The 20,960-nt window shown below is 47.3% G+C and overlaps 1 protein-coding gene across 12 annotated transcripts in view; it reads left to right on the top strand.

Moving 5' to 3' along the window:
* The window catches only part of Rph3a (rabphilin 3A), a 217,837-nt gene that overhangs the window by 159,894 nt on the left and 36,983 nt on the right, over window positions 1-20,960 (top strand). For 9 of the 12 annotated variants that reach the window (XM_021257454.2, XM_004843761.4, XM_087198489.1 and 6 more), the window contains 3 exons: window positions 2,329-2,422; window positions 8,514-8,525; window positions 16,707-16,853. In XM_021257454.2, the coding sequence (XP_021113113.1) occupies window positions 2,352-2,422; window positions 8,514-8,525; window positions 16,707-16,853 (230 nt within the window). In that variant the 5' untranslated portion in view covers window positions 2,329-2,351. The remainder of the gene's footprint in view (window positions 1-2,328; window positions 2,423-8,513; window positions 8,526-16,706; window positions 16,854-20,960) is intronic. The other 3 variants (XM_087198492.1, XM_087198491.1, XM_021257455.2) reach the window with 1 other exon arrangement.

Here is a 20,960-nt window from a genome sequence, read left to right as displayed (position 1 = left end):
AAAGGCCCGCAGGGTGGGCCAAGCGTTTAGATTTTAGTCTGGAAGCACTGGGGAGCCATGGAAGGCTTTTGAGCAAGACAGAGACATATGCTGGTTTACTTTTTTGGGTGAAAGGAAGGAGGGAAAGTACACACATCGAAAGAACTTAGCTTATGATTTTTGAACATGTTCATACCTGGTTAGTGACCCAGATCAAGATATGGACTGTTTTTGGGCCCAGGGATTTAGCTCAGTGGTTCTGCTGCCTGCCTCACAAGCTCAAGGTCCTGAGTTTGATCCCCAGGTACAAAAAAAACAACAACAAAAAGATATGGACCATTTTCATCCCATGGAGGCCCCCATGTCCCTTCCAATCAGTACCTACCCCAAAGTGATCAATTGATTTGGTCTGATTCCTGTCACTGTCAAATAGGCTTGCCTGTCCTGAACCTTCATGGAAACACTGTCAAATAGCGCGTTCTCTTTGTGGCCTGGCTTCTTCCCCTAAACACGGTGTCTATTAGGAGTTTGTCTCATCACCGAGCAGCATTCCACGGCACAAAGAAACCAGGATTGATTTATTCAGTCTGCTGCTGAGGGACTCGGGCCACTTCCTGTTTTCAGCATGACAGGGAGCGGCTGTGAACATCCCCTCCATCCTAGGTCAGAAGCACTGATTCTTGGGCGTGCACCTGGGTGAAATTCTTGGGCCACAGGCTAGATGAACCTTTAGGTTTAGCGGATACTGCCAGGTCATTTTCCTAAGTAGTCGTACCATTTTTTTCAGCTTGAAGAAGTATAATTCACCTATCAGACAGTTTGCCCATTTCAAGTGGACAACTTTGCCTACTCAGAGTCATGTAGCCCTTATTACAATCAATTTTAAAACAGTTTCGTCACCACCCAAAAGAAACTCTGTACCACTGAGTCCCCTCCAGTCCTAGGCAACTGCTAATCTACTTTTTGTTTCTTACAGATATATTGATCCCATATGTTTCATGTAAATGGAAGTATACAGTATGTGACCTTTCGTGTCAATGCTTTATTTCTTTTTATGGTTGAATAATTTTCAGTGCACAGAGACACCTCCTGGTTTGTTCATTCAAGAGCTGGTGAATATTGCTTTCCACTTTGTGGCTACTGTGAGTGACATGGCTGTGAGCCTTTATTTGCGTTCAAGTTTGTGTGCCGTGTTTTGATTTCTTGCCGAGAGATTCCTAGGAGCGGAACTGCCGGGACTGTGGTGACTTTGCGTCTGTCCACAGCAGGCATGTGGCTGTGACGTGTGTTTCTCAAGCTTTCCCTGGCTGCTGTGTGGAGCACGAACTGTCGTGGGCAAAGTTAGATACAGAGAGAGACTGTATCGGTCAGCTTGCCATCACTGCCATGAAATGCCTGACACAGGCTACTTATCAAGTGAAGAGGCCGATTCTGGCTCATAGTCTGGAGGTTCAGATCCAAGGCTGGGTGGCCCCATTGGCTTGGCCTGTGCAAGGGCAGCGTGTCATGGGGGAAGCACACGTAGGAGCAAACCACATACACCTTGAACCAGGAAGCACAGACTACACAACCAGGGTTCCCCTGGGATCTTCAAAAGCACCCTGTCAAAGACCTAGGGACCCCTCACTAGGCACCCCCTTAAAGAGCCACAGTGCATCCCAAAAGTACCACCCCTGACCAAGCCTTTTAGGCATGGACATGTGGGAGACACCATCCAAAACACAGGAAGAGGAGGAGGAAGTTCCCACGTTAAGCCAGGCAGGGAGACTAGCAGTTTGGGTCTGTGAAACAGCAAAACAGGCCAAAAGCAGTGAGTAGTTTCTCAATCCATTTTGAAGATCAACAGCAGGATTTTCTGATGGCTTGGATGTAGAGTACAAAGAGGGGGCAGGAAATACTCCAGGGTAAATGAGTCAGATGACAGATTCCAATAGAAAGGCCCTGGATAAGAGTTGTGTCCAGCTGGAGGTGTGGCCTTGCATCAAAATTGGGTGGAAAAGCCAGGTGTGGTGGCACAAGCCTATAATCCCAGCTGACTGGGAGGCTGAGGTGGGAGGATTTCAAGTTCAAGGCCAGCCCAGACAATTTAGCAGTGACACATTGATAAGCTGTGAACTCAGATTTGAAGGAAGGAACTCTTGATTTGGGTCCATTTCTTGCTACTAGATGACTGTGACTTCCAGGGGAACTTGTCCCTCTTGGGACTCCAGGTGCCCTATCTGGAAATGGAGACTCTGGGTGGAGCTGCCTTTTTCTACTTCCCTGCAAACACAGCGTAAAGTAGAGACAGGGGAAGGACAGAGTGTCCCAGCACCTGGGTGACGTCCTCTCTGGGTTGGTGTCTTCCAGGAGCCTGAGGCTGACCTTCCACCATGACGGACACCGTGGTCAGCAGCAGCTCCAACCGATGGATGTACCCCAACCAGCGTCCCCTGCAGTCCAGGTGAGTCTCGGAGCTCCTGGGAGGGGCTGGCCTGGCTGGGGGAGGGTCAGCTATAGCTGCTGTCCTTGAAAGAAGGGAGGAATCCTGAGGAAGGAAACAGAATCTCCTCCCAGGGTGGGGGAGCTTGTTGTCGGAACTTCTCCTGTAGTTTGGCTGCTTTGCAAGGTTGGAAGAACACATAGGCGGCAGCGAGGAACGGACCAGCGCTGAGCTGGGGGCCAGGGAGGACACTCCAGGGTCCGATGGGGGTCTGAGCGAACTCACTGTGTGATCCAAGCCCTTCCCCCCTCCAGCCTCAGTTTCCTCAGGAGTCAAATAAGGGCACCAAACTCAATCCGAGCTTATAAACTGGCAGGCCGCCGGCTGACTCTGACTTGCAGAAGTGTGCGTTTTTGTTTATGCTTTAATTTTGGGCCAGATCATGTAAGAACTGGGAGATTTCATCTAAAGCCAAACTTCTGGCATCTCTGAAAAAAAACAAAAGAGCTGACAACCTTGGTTCAAAATGTGTCCATGTCAACATTTCAGCAGCTGCTGATATCTTTTTTATTTTATGAAAAATAAAATTTCATAACAAAACAGTAATGATAGTTGATGCACTATGTATTATAATCTTAAAAGTCATCATTCAGAGTACAAGACATAGACAAAGACTCTCTTACGCAGAAAAAACAAACAGGTAATAGCACAAAACTTTCTTTTCAGTGAACTAAGAGGAAGTACTGTTATAAATGTGGGCAGGCGCTGGAACTGTAGACACGACACGTGTGAGCTTTCCGAGTCCATGGTCCCACTGTACCCTGCTGGTTCTGAATACCCCGTCTGCGCTGTGCATTTACGTCACCCACCTACACCTGTTGAATAGATGACCTCTAAGTTTCTTTAACTATGCTCTCTGTGGAGGATCTGTTGAGTAGCATTTTAGACCCAGTTGCAGACTTTACACTCTAGATAGACCAGTTGATAAGATGATTATTTTAGGGAGGGAAGGAATAGCCAGGTGTGGAAGCACGTGGCCATAATTCCAGCTATTAAGAGAGCTGAGGCAGGAGGATCATAAATGAGAGCCCACCTGGGCATCTTAATGCCACCCTGTCTCAAAATAAAATTTTAGAAAGGTGTGGGTTGGAGCTCAGTGGCTTGTAGCATGCACGAGGGTCTGGGTTCAGGCCCCAGTACTGAAGGAAAAAGAGAGGTGGGGGATATATGTTGGAGAGAGGCTCTGGCCTGCCCAGGGATTAAGGAAAGGATTCTTGACAAAGATCCTTTCTTATTGGAGACCTGAGTCTCCCTAAATGTGGGCCCGTATGTATCTTGCACAATTTACACCTTAGCTATGCAACACCATTGCTGTGTTCTCTAAATCAACTTACAAAACAAACACTCTCACTTAAGGAAACTGTAGGTCAGAAGTGGATATAAGCAAATAATGGGCTCTTACTTTCCAGGAACAAAAGATAGCCATAAAATAAATAAATAAAAGAAACAATGTTATTGTATCTGGCTCTATACTTTAGCCTCCCCAAGGCTCCCACCAGAGACCTGCTTTCCACTTCCTCTAAAGGGTTATGATCAAGGCAGGCATGATGGTGCACACCTGTAATCCCAGCGCTGTGGGAGGCCGAGGCAGGAGGTTTGCAAGGTCAAGCCCAGCCTGGGCAACTTAGCAACTAGCGAGACTCTGTCTCAGAATAAAAAATTAAAAGTTTGTGGGGGTTAAGCATGGAAGCTCTGTGCTGCAAAAAAGGGGCGTGTGATTAAAGTATGTTATACGCATGTATGAAAATGTCACAAAGGAAATTTATTATTTCATACAATCAGTATGTACTAATAATTGTAATAAGAGGGTGGAACTCAACAAGCCACAGCCAAGTGTGAAACACTGATTAACAACAGATTGTAACTTCCTCTTGGAAGGAACCATATGGTTGGGAAGGAGGTCAAAAAAGGAGTGTTTTTCTTTGTCCATTGTTCAGTATTACCCCGTCCATTGCTATTTTATTAATATCTGTTCTTATCTTTATCAGATTATCCTTCTCATTTCTTGGGCTTATTCTGTTCCTCGATAACTACTTTCATTGTATGTTTATCTCCTCCAGCTGTCCCTCTTCCACTATTAGTAGTTACAGTCTGATGTATAAGGTATCACATTCAAATTGCCTACAAGGTTCAATAAATTGTGTTTTCATTATTTCTCACTTCTATGTGTTTTAACTTTTAGGATTTCTTCTTTAACCCAAGAGTTATCTAGACACATACTGTATTTTAAAATTTTTGAGTGTTTGGGGATTGTTAATTTACTAGTATTTTTGTTATTAATCTTACTGCCTTGTGGTCAGAGAATGTGCTTGGGATGGTACTGACTCTGCGACGTGTTAAAATCTGGCTTACGAACTAGAATATGCTCAGCGGCTCCATGAGAAAGCTGTGCACTCTCTAATAATTGTAAGATCAGTCACACCTATTAAAATAAGCCAATTGAGCCAGGGATTTAGCTCAGTGGTTCCGCCGCCTGCCTCACAAGCACAAGGTCCAGAGTTCGATCCCTGGTACCAAAAAAAAAACCCAATAAAAAAACAACAAAAAAACCCAAGCTGATTGGTTGTGTTCATGACATTATTTCCCTTTACTATTTTTCTATCTGCTTGTGAGTAGAATGTTAAAATCTTCAACAATGGTGGGTTTATCAACATCTCCCTGTGATTTTATGAATTTTGATTTACATATTTTAGGCTGTCTGTAGCTATTATCCTGGCCATACACTATCTTAAAGTGTAGCAATTTCCCATTGAACCCTGTACTGCAGTTTTATGATTTTAACAGTTACTTACACCTGTTATTTTTTTAAAATTTTTTCTTTTTAGTGTCTTCCTAACCATTTATTTTTCTAGTTTACTGGTCCTTGCTCAGTTTTTAATCCATATTGACCCCTTTAACATATAGTAACTTCATGTTTTATATCCAGTAATTATCGCACCTACTCATTGGTGGGCTGATTCGTGCTCCCAGGGGTTCATTATAACTGCGGTTAAGTTTCCAAGAATTTTGCAAGCCAGCTGCTAGCCATTAGCTATTAAAGACTAAAATATATTTACTTGTGTTATACACAAAGGTGACAAACACTCAAAATGAATCGCTTTTAGGTTATTTTGTCACTGCTATTGGTGTTCATTGTATTTGCCTGGCGGAAATACTGTATAATGAATGGCATTATACTGCATATTTCTCCCCGGCTGTGAGTGTGACCTCATATTGGTGCTTGAGCTCAGTCCCAGTGGGACTTTTGCCTGAGATTTCCCAGCACACCGCTGGCCAGAGCCCTTGACAGCCCAGTCTGTCATATATCTTCCCTGCAGACTTTCATGCACGATGACTTGCTGCTTTGACTGCCTGGTGACGTGTTCCTGTGAGCTGAGTCGGCGGCTCCTGGGGACCTACCCTGGGACATTTTTCCTCCAGGAGAGTGCCATTCACTCCTGCTAAGATCACATTCACTCAGTGTGGGGTCTCAGGTCTGGCTCCCCGTTTTGTGAGGAGGTCGAGTTAGCCTCTGGGGCCCCAGCTTACTGGATTCTCGTTTCATTTTTTAATGGCCTTATAAAAGTATAATCAACAGACCTTCAACAGTAATCATTTAAAGTACAGCTTGATGATTTTTAAAAATATATGTATATGCTGGGAACCCTCCCAACCCTCAAGATCATGACCATATCCATCAGAACGTCCCTGTGCCACTTCTTTGTCCCTCTTTTTTGCCTAGCTTCTCCCTACTCATCCTTAAGTAATCACTAATTTCTTTTCTGTAACTATAAATTAGTTTGCATTTCCTAGAATTTTATATAAATGGAATAATACAATATATACTTTTTGGATGGAAAGAGGAGAGATATCTGCCTCCTTTCACTCAGTGTAATTATTTTGTGGTCCAACCAAATGGTTTTGCATATCAGTGGAGTTTTCCTTTTCATCGCTGAATAGTATTCCTTTATGTGAATATGCCACATTCAACCACTGATGGGCATTTGTGTACTTTCCAGCTTTCAGCTAGCACAAACAAAATTTTGTGTAAAATATCACTTAATTTCTCTTGGGTAATTACCTAGGAGTGGAATGTCTCAGGCATGTGGTATTGGTTTAACTTTCTAGAAAATTACCAAACTGTTTTCCAAATGGGGTGCACCATTTTAAAAATTCCCTCCAGCAGTGTCTGAGAGTTCCATTCTCCCTACTACCTCTCCGGCACTTGTTATGCTCAATCTTTTTATTTTTAACCATTCTAGTGTGTGCACAGTTGCATTTCATTGTGCTTTATAATTCGCATTTCCCTAATGATTAATGATGCTGAACATCTTATATAATCTTGCCATTTATCAAACCTCTTTGTTGAAATATTGTTCCAATCTGTTGTTCATTTTAAAAAATCGGATCATTTATCTTTTTGTAATTAAGTTTTACATCTTTTTCTAATGTTCTAGATAAAAGTGTTTTGTTAAATAAGCGTTTGGCAAATACTTTCGGTCTGCTACACACACTTTCTTTCTCATAACAGAGGCGTTGGAAGGGAAAAAAGTTTGAGTTTTGACGATGTCTGTTTTGTTGTTTTGAAAGGAGCAGAGTCTCAGAAAATTCTGCTCCTTTCTAGCAACCCCTGACCTGCATTTAGAAAGGTTTGCTCTAATTTCTCTAGGACCCATTTATATATTGGGGAAGAACTTTTTTACCCATCATTCTTGTGTTGTGACTTCTACCTTAAACCTTCTCTGGTACTGACAGTTTTGGCATTTTGAAGACACTGCGGAACTCAGCTGGTACCCTTTTACATAGCAAACTTCTAGTTTCCCAAGCCCTTCCCATGATGTCTTCTTGGAGCCAAACTGACTTTGCAGACAATATTCTGTCTGCCAAAACGTGTGTCTCTGTAAGATAAACAGCTGCCTGGAGGGTGGACGGGGTAAAATATTTATTTTATTTAAGAAATGTCAGTTAATTAAAATCCCATCCATCAGAATTTACTTCAGTTGATATGAAGCCGAACAATTTGCCTTACAATTAAATTAAAATTATTCAAACAGTCTGGACGCTGTTTCATTAAAGCGCTCCTGGGCTCCCACGAAGCATCTTGGCATTCCGAGTGCATCCGGATGCCTTGATTGCTACTGTGTTTTCTCCAGATATTAAAAGTATTTTTCAATAAATGCCGGTGGGTGAATTACAGTCATCACACGTGCTATCTACCCAGCTGCAGTGGTGATACGCAAATGCAGACAATGCCCATGTCTTTCTCCAGTAAATTAAGGAATCCAGTCTTCGTTAGCTGCTGGCCAAAGACACTGCTTTTGTGATTTCCAAATGTCTTCCCCTTGCAGCCTCCTGGAGCCTAGTGATCCTGTCTGAAACCTGCAGGATGGGATCTGAAAGGGACCACGCACCTGCCTCTGGCGAGGTTAGGGCTGTGGCTCGGCTCTCCGTATTGGGAATTCATGGGGAGAGACACTGGTCTCTCTGATGGTTCTATCTAGCTCTCAAGTCTTCAGCCAGAGAGGGCCAGAGTTGGAAGGTAGAAACTGAGGCACATAGAGAGGGTGATCTTGCTACAGTCTCACACCTAGGAAATGGAAATAATGGTCCCTTTCTGGGACAAAGAACTTGCTTCCCCAGCCTGGGACCTGGTGCGGTCTACCATTTAGGGCCACAGGGCTATTCATGTGCCTCCCCTGCCACACACACATGCACATGCATGCACGCACATCCGGCCTTTGACATAACAAAAAGCAAGAGGATTGTGATCACATTAGTATTGAGAGATTTCTCTTTATTGCCCCCAAGACCATTATTCAAATACATGAATGCTCAGTTCATTAATATGCTGAATTGATTTGTCAACTTAATCATGGATGTGGATTTTGTAGCCCTGCATGGAAGCAGCCATCTTAAATGTGCTGAAATAAGACGATGACTTAAGAAAAATTGAATTAGATCATCGTAATTCAAACCATTTGGTTATTGCAACCATTAAGTTTTGGTAAGGTTACAAGATTTCTTACCTAATTTTATTCATTTTTCTTTCTCTCCTTGCTTTGCCTTCCTTCAGTGACAAAGAACAGTGAGTATTTTATGACACTTTTATTTTTCTCCATACTGAGTTTCATCCTTTTCTTATCAAGATGGCTTGCCCTAAAAGAGAGATAGTTGAAAACTAGTGCCTTTTATATGTCTTTTTAAAAGTCAAGTTGCTAAAAAGTAAACTGAAAACACCTATCTCAGGAAAAAAAAAAATGAAACCTTAAAAAAAAAACACAAACAACTTGATAAAAGGAAGGGAAACGTTCCCGAGAAGCGCTCTCAAATAATTCTTGGTAGCAATCTGTGGAATTGCAGCCAGGTTACGGATCATTTTCTGCCCATTTCTGCAGCATTTGGCTGGAAACATGGTCCTTAGATAAGGAAAACGGTAGCTCCAATCACTGCTGTCCTTCATCATGGCTGATGGCAAACAGCGCAGAGGGTGTGGGCTGTTCCATGCTGTACCCTCCTTCTCAGTGCCTCGTTGGAGGGCACCCTGATTTCCCAGGGAAAGGCCTGTGGCTCACAGGCCTTATCTTTTGAGCTTTAATGGGATTCATTTCCTAAACATGCATAACAGATTGGGTGCTGGGACCAATAAATGATTAGCCAGGATACAAAGCAGCCCATCTTCAGTTCCATGGATGAATTTAGAAACTATAGAGAGATTGTTGCCGTAATCAGACTCTGGGACTGACTGTCAGTGAGGCTTTGGACACTGTCCCCCCGCCATCACCAGTGAGCTCTGGTTGTATCTTTTATAAACTGTATGTGATCACGCAGCCCTTCCTCCTCCGCAGGTGGTGGTGGAGGATCAAATGCGATGTACAGGAAAGCTTTGTAGACTGTAAAGCACCCAGCAAAGCCAGATGAGTGTGAATCACAGCCCTGCTTACCTTAGCCTCTGCAGGGAGAGCCTTGTGCAATGTGTCAGCCTCTTTGGACACAAGTAATCACATCATCAGAACCCTCTACAGAGTGTCTTAACAAGGACACTTAGCCAAGTGACCCCAGGGAAATTCTTCTCCCTGATCTGTACCCCAGTGTCTCCATCTGCCAAACAGGAGATTCAAACAAGCTATTAAAGACCACTTGAGTGCTCTACAGTCTCTGTTGCTGGCTGGTAGGATGCTGGCCAGGCAAGATCTGCTTTTTATGCAGTTGTGAATCTATTGTTAAGACCTGTCAGGGAGAGATGCTGAGCCCCAATGAGCTGATAAAGGTGCACATCACAAGGGGAGACTCATGACTCAGGGGGTCCCAAAGCTCTCGGAGCCCTCCTGATGCTGAAGGTTGGGAGGTGGAGCATATGTCTGTCCTCTTCCTCTCCCTACTTCACCACTGCTTCCTCCCCTCACCCCTCACACCCTCATCTTCCTTTCCATCTCTCCTTTTCCCTCCCTCCCTCTCTTCCTTCCAAGAATATTTACCATGGACTTATTAAATACTAAGCACTGTGCTCAGCACCCAGAGATACAGACTTACCCAAGGCATGAATGGGGTCTAATGGGCTCCACAAACAGCCAGTCACCAACAAATATGCTCCAGCATGTAAGGAGCTGTAATTGTGGGAACGTGGGAATACAAGGAGTGCCACCTGGCCTAGACTTGGGGCACAGTGGGAAAGCTTCCTGAAAGCAGTGATGTCTAGCCTAAGATCAGGCAATTGAAAAGCATCGTGTGGAACATGCAGAGGAGTTCCGGGTGGAGAACGGCATGTGCAAAGCCCAAGTGTGCATGAGAGAGAGGGAGAGTGTGCAGAATTTCAGAAAAGCTGAACAGGGGCAATCAGGCTGAAAAGTCAGCCAGAGCCCCCTTCCCCCGCGTCCTGGCCTTGTGAGGGAAGGAGGACCACCACAACATCCCTTCTGCACCCCTTAATCTGGCCGTGATGCATTTCATCCAAACAGGCCTCTGCAGCAGCTAGGCACATGTAAGACATTTGGAGGTGCAGCCCCCCTCCCTCCCTGTCCTTTCCTTCAGGAGGCATCAGACTCTCATTCATTGAGCTGTACAGACTTCCTGCGACACCTGCCACATTGGCACCCTGGGGGAAGGGAGGGAGAGAAGAAGAAAGGAAAAGAAAAGGATTAATTTTCTGCATGCTGGAAAGCTTCAGAGTCTCCGTGCCCCGACAGCCCTTCCATCATCCCATGCCTTTGGGGAGATTTAATTTATTAATAGAGACATCTGGCTGGTATTTATTATGTGACTATTGTGTGCGTGACATGAGGAATCAAGGTAGGAGGCAGGAAAGAGGTAGCAGGCTGTTCTTTGCAGGATTTTAGGCACAGACAACTGGAGTCAGGGCTGACTTCCTTTTGTTTGGGGGCATCTGATTCCTGCTTCTGAGGGAGAGACCCTTCCAATCTCTCAAGATGTGCCCAGGCCAGTGCTCCAGGTAGCACGCAAACCACATCTGGAAGCCTGGTTTGTCAACATTTCTCAGCAATTCCCCTCCCTCTCATGCATGCCACACATCTGGCAAATGAATGGGTCAGCTGTCATGATTTAAGACTTCGGTTAGCAGTGTAGTCTTTCTTCCAGTGATATTTTATTCAAAGGCTAAATATTTAAGAAAGATAAAAGTAGAACAGAATAAAGACCTTGTGTGGCTGAAAGCATTAAAAAATATCATGGTGAACTTTACACCATTGTGATTTAAAATAATACCAATCTGTAAAGTAAGTGTAGAGTCTAAAAAGCTTCATGTTCCTTTTTTTCTTGCCAGAGCAGATGTTGTATCAGTTAGCTATTGCTGTGTAACAAGTCATCTTAAAAACAACAGTTTATTCAGCAGTCACTATTGATGGATACCAGGGTTATTTCGAACTTTTCACTATTTTCACCAAAGAATAAAGCCATAAAAATAAATATCCTATGCTGATAGAAATTCCTGCCACTTCAATTCAGGCTAGGTTGCCTGGAAGTTTCAATTCATCAGTCTCTCTCTTTCCCTGTCTCTCTCTCTCTCTCTCTCTCTCCCTCCCTCCCTCCCTCCTTCCTATATGCATTTTTGCACAGACTGATGGGCAGTTGAATTTGGGAACTTGTATCATGAAGGCATTGGGGGTGTCTGCAGATGTCCAAAGATTTCTAACTTTAAAATGCCAGAGACCCCGCTGCACATTGTTTTATTGTTTGGCCCCTCCCACCTCATGATCAGTGAGTCATTCTCTTCCCTAGTGCTTCTTATTAAAGCACTTACTCATTCATTCACACTCAGGGCCTGCTCTGTGTACAGCTCTGTTAGATAATTTCCCCCTGAATTGTCACTATGGCCAGGATATAAGACATGCCCAGATGTTGACGGAGGAGGACGGGAGGGGGAAGACATCCAAGTCAACCTTGTTTGAGTGCTTTGTACACCTGTTCTGGTGAGTCCTCTCTGCCTTCTGTGACACCACTAGCATCTCCTTTGGCAGATGTGCAAACTAAGGCTCAGCCATGTTAAGTAAGTTGTGCCTCAAGTGGCACCCCCAGGCAGGACAGAGCCAGGAGAGGAGCCTAGGCTGTGTGGCCCCAATCCTACTCCCTCAGAGCCTCCCTTAGGATATGGCATCCTCACGGAGACTGAGGGGCCAAGTTTCTAAGGCTGCCAGTGTCGGTAGTCCCAGGGCTGTGAAGGTGGATGGTTCGCCAGCCAGCAGGTAGTTAGTGAGCATTAGTCTGTAAAACTCCAGCACTCACGGGGAGCAGTGGCTGGCCTGGCTCCTCAGAGTGCTCCCAAAGCCCAGCACAAGGGATGTCTTTTGTTCATCAGTTTGAGTTCACCTCTCACTGCAAGTTTGGGGCACTTCGTAAATGAGGAGAATGGTCACAAGACGTCACAGGATGCCTGCCATGTGCTATGGGCCAGGTGTCCATTTTCCATGGATGTCTGCCTGCATCACCTGCTCATCCACCTAACAGTTGAGCCCCTGTGCAACTGCCAGGGGGAGGCAAACCCAGGTGCCAGGCATTGACTCAACCAAGTCCAGGAGGCTCAGGTGGGCACACAGTAGGTCCTCTGGGCATTTCTTGGGTTGGATACAATCCACCGAGCAGCTTGTCCTAGGAGAGCCACACTTTGGTCAACAGCACTGATTTTTAAAATTATTCTAACAAACACTGGACTCTGAGGACGCAGAGCTGACATCCTGTGCCCAAGGCAAGGTAGTCAGCATCTTATCACAAGGACAGACTCTTGAAACCACCACGTCCGCAATGTTCCCCAGCCCTGGGGACCCAGACAGGCCCTTTCTGTCCCTCAGAGCAAAGGCTTTGCTTTGAAAAGCCGATCTCATTTCCCTCCGTTTGCTTTTGGAATTAAAACATGAAAATCCACAGGAGGCTTGCAGGCTCCCACTGAGACCGATCGAGACATTCCCAAACACTGGAGGAGCTGTTTGTCAACTGCCTGCATGCTTTGGGCCAGGCTGTGGGGGAAGGGTTGGCGAGCTGCCCGCAGCCTCCAGCGGCCTTCTGCTCCTGCAGCCTGCAGATGGCGCAGCTACCCTGGGCGGGGCCTCCGGAGCACCCGTCCCTGCTTAGGTCTCTGGAGCTGTGAGCATCCGGGAGCTGAGGTCTCCTGTGCGCGTGGAGCCCAGGAAGTTGGGTCAGGTCTGACCTGCAGCTGGCCATGACCATGAGAGACCAGACCCGGAGCTGCAGGGACCCGTCCTTGGAGGTCTCCACTGGGTCTGGCCCAGAATCCTCCTGGTTCAGTGTGGCTCGCTGAGCTCTGTTAGAACAGGAAATAAATGGAGGGGGACTCAAGAGCACTCAAGGAAGAGGTGGGGCTGCAAGCCTGAAGGATGGGGCAGATGAAACACTTCTCCCAGGCTGTGGTTGATATGGGTTTTGACTAGGCCACTTTGGGGAGGGCCAGTAGCCTTTATTATGCAGGAGCCTGCTGTATCCTTAAAAAGTAGTGGAGGGAGGCGTCAGGGTGAGGGGTGCTAGTGCACAGTGGGGAAGAGAGAGTGAGGCCTCTGTAATGGAGCATCCAAGCCAGGGCAGCTTGGCAGAAAGACTTCAAGGTGACCCCAACGATCCCCTCTGCCTGGGGTCCACACCCTGCTCAGTCCCCTCCCCTCAAGTCTAGGTGGGATCTGGGACTTGCTTCTAACCTCCAGAATACAGGCAGGACATGGCTGTCACTCTTGTGCTTATTTCGTGTAAGACTGTTCAGCTGTCACAAGCCAAACCACCTCCCTGTGGATGTGCCACAGGAATTGATCTCCTTGCCAGAGAAGTCCTGATGGTTAGGGATTACAGCACTGAGTTAGCCTCAGGCTGACCACCAACAAAAAAGCCAAGGCCTCCATCCTGCAGCTGCAGGCAGATGAACTCTACCAACCTCCAGATCTGCTTGGAAGCTGATTCTTCCATTGTGGAGCCACCAGATGAGAACACAGCCCTGCCACACCTTCACTGAAGCCCCAAAGCCTCAAGCAGAAGCTCAGGGAAGCCAGGCTGACCCTGGCCTGTGAGGCTGGGAGCCCATCAGACTGAGGTCTGAAGCTCTGGGATTGGCAAGAATCTGTAATGCAGAGATGGAACTGGACGCAAACCCTGCCAACAGAGCTTCGTGCTCACCATCTCCATCCTCAGCTAGGCCGGTTTCCAGTTATCAAATGCCGCAAACTTAGTGGCTTAAAGCAGACACCAGAGACCATGGTGGATGCTGCAGTGTCTCTTGCAAGCCACTTGAGGTCCCATCCAGCATATTTAGTGGGTCAGCCAGGACCAGCCTGTATTCAGCCTGGAAGGCACATACACTGGGGAGGCTGTGGGGAGCAGGAGGCAGGGATCCTTGGGGACACCCTGTAGGCTGGCTGTCACCCTGGTCTTTCCCTCTTCGGGCTACTCCCTGCTCCACGGCTCTGCAGAGACCCCCGTCTGCTGACCCAGCTGTCCCCTTCCTCCTCATCCTCCTTTGCTTCATCTCCCAGGCTTAGCAGGGCCAGCAGGAGCTGTGTGGGCCCGGGAGTTTGTATGCTTTAGGGACCCTCAAGATCAGGGACAAGAATCTCTGACTTATGCACATTTTCCTAATTGTATGACCATCACTAGGGCCACCTCAGGAGGAAGCTGTGCAAACAAAGACTAAGGTTTCAGGGTCACCAGATCACAACGGAGCCCCTTCCCCTTCCCAGGCAGCTGCCCTTGGGCCCTAGGCTGACCACTTCCTATTTCCTGTGTCTGCATGTGTCACACGTTAAGTAGATGTCAGTATCACTTTGGGCCACAAAGGACTGGGTCCTATTTTTGCCTGTTCTCAGGTACTGATCTGAATGCCAGGGACGCAATAGAGAACTGGAGAGAGACGGGGTACTTGCAGTTTCATAATCTCCACTCCAGTGGGGAAAGAGAGGTCATAAACAGGTAACAAGAAAATGGAAAGACAGCCTCATCTAGAGATAGGCACAGTGGAGAGAATGAACCAGAGCAATGATGGATCAACTACAGCTTCCCTGAGATTGGCCCCATGCAGCAGAGGCAGCCAGGTGGACTTCTGGGGAGAGAAGTATTTCTGGCTGAAGGAACAGCAAGTGCAAAGGCCCTAGGGCAAAAACAAGTTTTTAGTGTCCAAGACTAGCCAGAGGCCCTTGTGGATAGAGCATAGTGACCAAGAAAAAGCAGGGACATTGATGGGGGGGGTGGGGACAGAGCAGGTGGAACTTTACAAATGGGCAAGAAGATGGAGCTTTACTTTTATTAAGGTAAACGTCACATTAACCACTTTAAAGGTCCAGGACTGGGAGTGTAGCTCAGTGGTACAATGTTGCCTGGCATGTGCATAGCATGTGCAAGACTCTGGGCTTGATCCCCAGCACTGTGCATGCGCGCGCGCGCGCGCACACACACACACACACACACACACACATACATGCGCGCACGCCTCACAGGACTCCAGCCAACTCAGCTCTGGACTTTATCCCAAGTCAGTCAGGTCTCACCGGAGGTTTCGAGCATGGCTGGCATTTGCCATCCCAGAAGCCCCTGCTCCGGGGCCTCACTCGTGTTTCCTCTCCCATGTTTCCGGCCATATGTCTTTCCCTTTCTCACAAGAACACTGGCCCCAAGACACCTGCTTCCCCACAACAAACCAGTGAGGGTGGGGAGGCAGGCAGAGGAGAGAGGGCGATGAGATTTTAATTTCCAACTCCAGGTGTCAAAGCCAATTTCATACCTACTTTGTGATCAGAGCAGGGGATGTGACCAAGGCCGGTAGCTACCAGGCCGCTGGCTCCTGAGGCTCTGGAGAAAGAAAATTTCCCCTGATAAGGACAAGAATTCAAGTGGTGTTAAGCCCCGGGGTCCACTCAGCTGCTGCAGCTCGGGGCCTGAGGCATGGAGCGTGGTGCTAGGGGAAGGGACACTGATTACCCATAGGCCTTAGCGCCAGCTCTGCTCCCAGCAGCCTCTGCTCCTCCAGACCATCTAACTTCTCTTGCCTCACCCCCGCCCAACAGGGGCACTGACAGTCCCTGCCTTGTAGGGATGACATGAGGGTTCAGATAGGTGACCCAGGCACCTCGGTGGCACTACAGCAATGTTTACTTTTTTTTTTAATGTTTACTTTTTTAAAAGGGCAGGAAGAGCACAGAGTAGAACTCAAAATATTACTGGAGCCTTTGAAGCCAGAAACCTACACACTTATGTGAAGTCAAGAGATTTGTGTAAACCTAGTTGGCAACTACTTTAAATTTATTTTTTAAAATTCTGGGGCCCAAACAAAACATCTTTGTGCCAGGCAGGCACTGGGGTCATCCTGAGACCCAGGGCTTCAGGATGCCTGGCAGAATTGTTTCCCTTCCAACTATGGAAGTCTCCTCCAAGTCATGCACCTCCCCAAATGCCATCTGCAGAGTGCTCACCGTGTAGATTACCAAGCACTTAATAAAAATAAATCCAATGGGTACTGGGCATGGTGATGCATGCCTGTCATCCCAGCACTCAGGAGGATGAGGCAGGAGGATCATCATGAGTTCAAGCCCAGCATGAGCTACAAAATGAGATCCTGTCTCAAGAAAAAAAATAATAGGGGCCGGGGATTTAGCTCAGTGGTTTCGCTGCCTGCTGTGCAAGTGCAAGGACCCAAGTTCGATCCCCAGTACCAAAAACAAACAAACAAACAAAAAAAAAAAGAAAAAAAATAAATAAAATAAAAATTTAAAAAATCTCATCCATTTTCTGTCCAGCCTCACTCATACCTTCTCAAATTGCCTTTCAGGGTCCAGGCAGGATGGTCTGTCCACCCCAGTGGCCAGACAGACAGACAGAGGAAGCAGGAGGAGCTGACAGATGAGGAGAAGGAAATCATCAACAGGGTGATCGCTCGGGCTGAGAAAATGGAGGAGATGGAGCAGGAGCGGATTGGGTGAGGCTGATGTTTCTGCCCCTGAAAGCCACTGAGGCAGGGAGGTGGGGTGGGCTGCGGGGCCAGGATACCTCTGGGCATTGTCCTTTGTGACTTGTCAGAACAGACCTGGCACCAGACAGACCCAGAGTCCTGGCTATGGGAGGTGGGGAGAGCGGGCTGGGCTGGAGGGGTGCCTCTTGGCAAGGTGTGCATGGAAGGTGGGGGGAAAGGGGGGGTCCTGAGGTGGGGACGTGGGGTTTGTCACTGGAGCCTGCACAGGGTGGCTTAGCCAATGGCAGCCTCACAGCAATGTGTTCTGGACACCTTGACCATGGGGACACAGCCACAGGGCATGAACAGAGGTGGGTGTAGAGGTGGCAGTGTCCGAGCTCACTTGCAGGGGCTGGAAGACTGAGCCTCCTGGAGTACAGAGGAGAACAGCAGTTCCCAGAGCCTGGGAAGGCTGCGTGCAGGGCAGCTGGGGAGAGGTTGGTTAATGGGCACAGGGCTGCAGTGGACAGGAGCAATGCCTTCTAAGGTTCTCCAGCACAAAGGGACAACCACATTGACAGCAAGTAATTGAATGTTTAAAAATAGCTAGAGGAGGAGATTTTGAATGTTTCCGATACAAAAACATGATATGCATCTAGGGTGATGGATATGCAAGTTACCTTGATCTGATTATTACACAGGGAATGCATGTATTGAAATGTCACACTATAGCCGGGTGTGCTGGTGCACATCTATAATCCTAGCACTCTGGGAGGCCCAGGCAAGAGGATTCCAAATTCAAACCCAACCCATGCAATTTAGTGACTTAGAAAGACCCGATCTCAAAATTAATTTGGGGGGGCTGGGTGGGGATTTAGCTCAGTGGTGCTGTCGCCTGCCTGCAAGCACAAGGTCTCGAGTTCGATCCCTGGTACCAAAAGTAAAAAAAAAAAAAAAAATTTATTTATTTTTAAAGTAGCCCTATGTGAGGGACCTGGGTTCAATCCCCAGTACTGTACAAAAACATCATACTGTACCCAACAAATATATACAATTATGTGTAAAGGAGAGAGAGAGAGAGAGAGAGAGAGAGAGAGAGAGAGATCTTGCATGTCATACAACAGCAGCCTCGTCCTGAAGGAAGGAAGGGTATGGATGGTAATGTAGAAGCTGGAAGCAAACACTGTATCCTTCTCAACCCTCTTCCTGCACTGTACTCAAGCCCCCGTCATATTTTGTACCCTCCCCATTACCTTGACTATCATATGCCACTTTCATATGCAAAACTCTTGAAGGTGGAGATTTTTGCCTGTTCTGTTCACTGCTGTCAGAGCCTGGTACAGAGTATGTGCACAGCACAATAGTTGTTGAGTGAATGAGTGACCACAGCCAGTGATGCTGCTGTCCAGTTTCTACATCACTTGTCTCTAAGAGGCTGGGGAGTTTAGAATTCTGTCCAGGGTCCAGAGTCCTGGGAAAGCACTCTGATTGGCTGGCTTCTGTCAGGTATTGTCCCCCGTCCAATCAGCCACAACCAGGGCTATCAGACCGGGTCCTGCTGATATGGCCCTGGAGACACAGCTGAAGAAAGTTAAGAGAGGATCCCTGTGGACAGAGCGGATCCCAGCTTGAACATTCTGGAATGGGGTTGACAGGGTCCCTGCCTGTTCTCCATGGCTGACATATTCTCCCACCAACTTGGTGGTGTGGCAGCTCAGTGTCCTGCTTAAGAGCTACAGTTCCAAAATCAGACAGACCTAGTTCAAATCCCAGCTCTGTCACGTATTCTCTGCGTGACTTGTTGTCAGCCACTTTACCCTCTCTGTGCCTCAGTTTCTTCATCTGCAAACTAGGTCTACCATTAACACCTGCTTCTTGGTACATTTTAAATTTGCATACAAAAGATTACCATGCTGCCTCTCGGGTGTTTCATAAATGGCGGTGACTAACGGTGACTTTTAAAGAAAAGAACAGGCTTGCTGTTGATACTGCCTGATACTCCCTGTGTACAACCATGCCCGAGACTCCGGTTTGGCAAGCCCTGGAGTTCTCTCAGCCCCTGGCTTCCCCTGAAGGGAGTTTGCCAGGCTTCCAGGGAAGCAGGGCCAAATCCGAGCTGACAGCATGTACTTTGCTGAGATGGCCCGTTTTTTCTGCCTGGCTTCCCGGGCGGGGAGGGCAGTCTGGTCCCAGAAGAGTCCTCGCTGGCGGCGGCGCCAGAGGCAAACCCAATGCTATTTGCAGCTCTGAGCTCCAGCCTTCGGCCTGGTGGCGCTCCTGTTCCGCCCATGCTTCTCTGCGAGGGGATCAGAGTGGGGTCAGATGAAAGCCAGGAAGCAAGCTTGACAGTAGGAGTGCCGGCTGGGGCTCCCACCGCAGAACCAGAGGCTCTTGGGTAACAAGACTTTGGGGTCTCAGTTTCCCCACTCATCAGATGCATCTGTGGTTCTCAGAATCCTACCTGGGCAGACTTGACAGTATCTGGGGTGCTGCTGGGGACCCCACACAGTGTTGTTGGCTGTGTCTCCGGAGTAAAGGAGCTTCTTCTAACTGCTAAGGCTGCAGGTGTGTCACGTCCCCTTTGCAGGTACCCATTCGGCCATGCCAAGTTTCCTATTATCTAAGCAAAAGCCATCTGGGAGAGGTGTGAAATCTCTGTGAATAAGCAGGATAAGTAATCATTGCAATGGGAACTGCTTATTGAGCGCTTACTATGTTCCAAACCCTATATTTCAAAACTTTATTTGAATTAATTCATGAATGGCTCCTTTCAACCCTATCAAAACAGTGCTACCACCATCTCCATTTTGCAGATGAGGAAACGGAGGCTTAAAGTGCTTAGGTCACTTGCCAAAGGTCACTGAGAAGCAAGGCACAAACCCCTGCCTAGCTGACTCTTAAACTTGCTCATAACTATGAGGTATTTCCTCAAAATCTGTCCTCAAACTTCTAGACCCTACAGCACAAGTCCCTTCCAGCTCGTATTAACCCATTGGTATCTCCCACTGTTGCCAGAGCTGGCTTGAGTTCCAAGAGAGAACAGTCCTCAGGCCTCCCTGGGGAAGTTCGGCTACATTCAGCCTCCCGAGTGGTCTGGGCTGTGCGGGAGCCTATGCCACACGGCAGTCTGGAGCTGCCTCCTTCCTGGAGCCCTCTGCTTCTGCCCAAGAGAAGTTTTAATCCATTGCTCACCTTCAGCCTTCAATGCAGCCCTGCTGTCTTAAGTATCCTGGGAGGTAGAAATGATGGCCAGGAGAGAGACCCCTTTAACTGGCCTCATTATGCTCCCACTTTCCATCTTCAAGCTTGAAGTGAGATCTTAGGGTTTACTCTTCATGGTGGCCATAACTAACTTTCTGTGTTAGATGAAACACATTGCTGGCAAGAATTAGGAAACAAAACCCAGCCAGGTTGCCTCAGTCATCTACTGCTATGTAACAAACCACCCAAAACATAGTGATTTAAAGCAACAACATGTCGTATTTTTTTCATGATTTCACTGGCTAAGAATTCAGGCAGGGCTCTGCTGGGCAGGTTTTCTGCTCCATGGAGTGTTGAGTGGGGTTGCTGCCTTAGCTTCATGCAGCTGGTGGCTAGACTGGGCTGCATCTGTGCATTAGGGCTGTCTGTGTGACCCCTACATGGCCCTTCCTTATTCAGTAGGCTGGTCCCAGCTCCTTCACACGGCAGCTGAAGCCCAGGAAAGCAAAGGAAGAAATCGCCAGGACTCTGAATAGCTACATTTGGAACTGGCAGGACATCTTTTCCATCATCTTCTTCAGGGCACAGAGAGATAGATCCCACCTCCTTAAAGAAGGAATGATACATGGGCAGGGAAGGGAAGCATTCCTAACAGCTGTCTTGGCAGACATTGCCACATTATGCAAAAGGGGAGAATTTAATATTAGGATTCAGAGATATCTCAGAGGACCCAATGACAGGAACATTACCTAGCCTCATGAAGAGTCTGCTTCTTATCCCATAATTTTGAAAATATAGCCATGCTATCCCTCTCCAGTTCTGTTTTACTTTGCTTTTGTCGTACTAAGGACTGAACCCAGGGCCTCATGCATACTAGCCAAGTACTCTACCACTGAGCTATATCCTCAGCTCTTTTAAAAAATTTTTTATTTT

This window comes from Heterocephalus glaber, unplaced genomic scaffold (assembly GCF_053883595.1).
Source record: "Heterocephalus glaber isolate CG9 unplaced genomic scaffold, H.glaber_assembly_v1.0 deba00001687, whole genome shotgun sequence".
Taxonomy (NCBI): domain Eukaryota; kingdom Metazoa; phylum Chordata; class Mammalia; order Rodentia; family Bathyergidae; genus Heterocephalus; species Heterocephalus glaber.
Note: the sequence above shows the minus strand (reverse complement) of the source record. Positions and strands in the feature narration are given on the sequence as shown.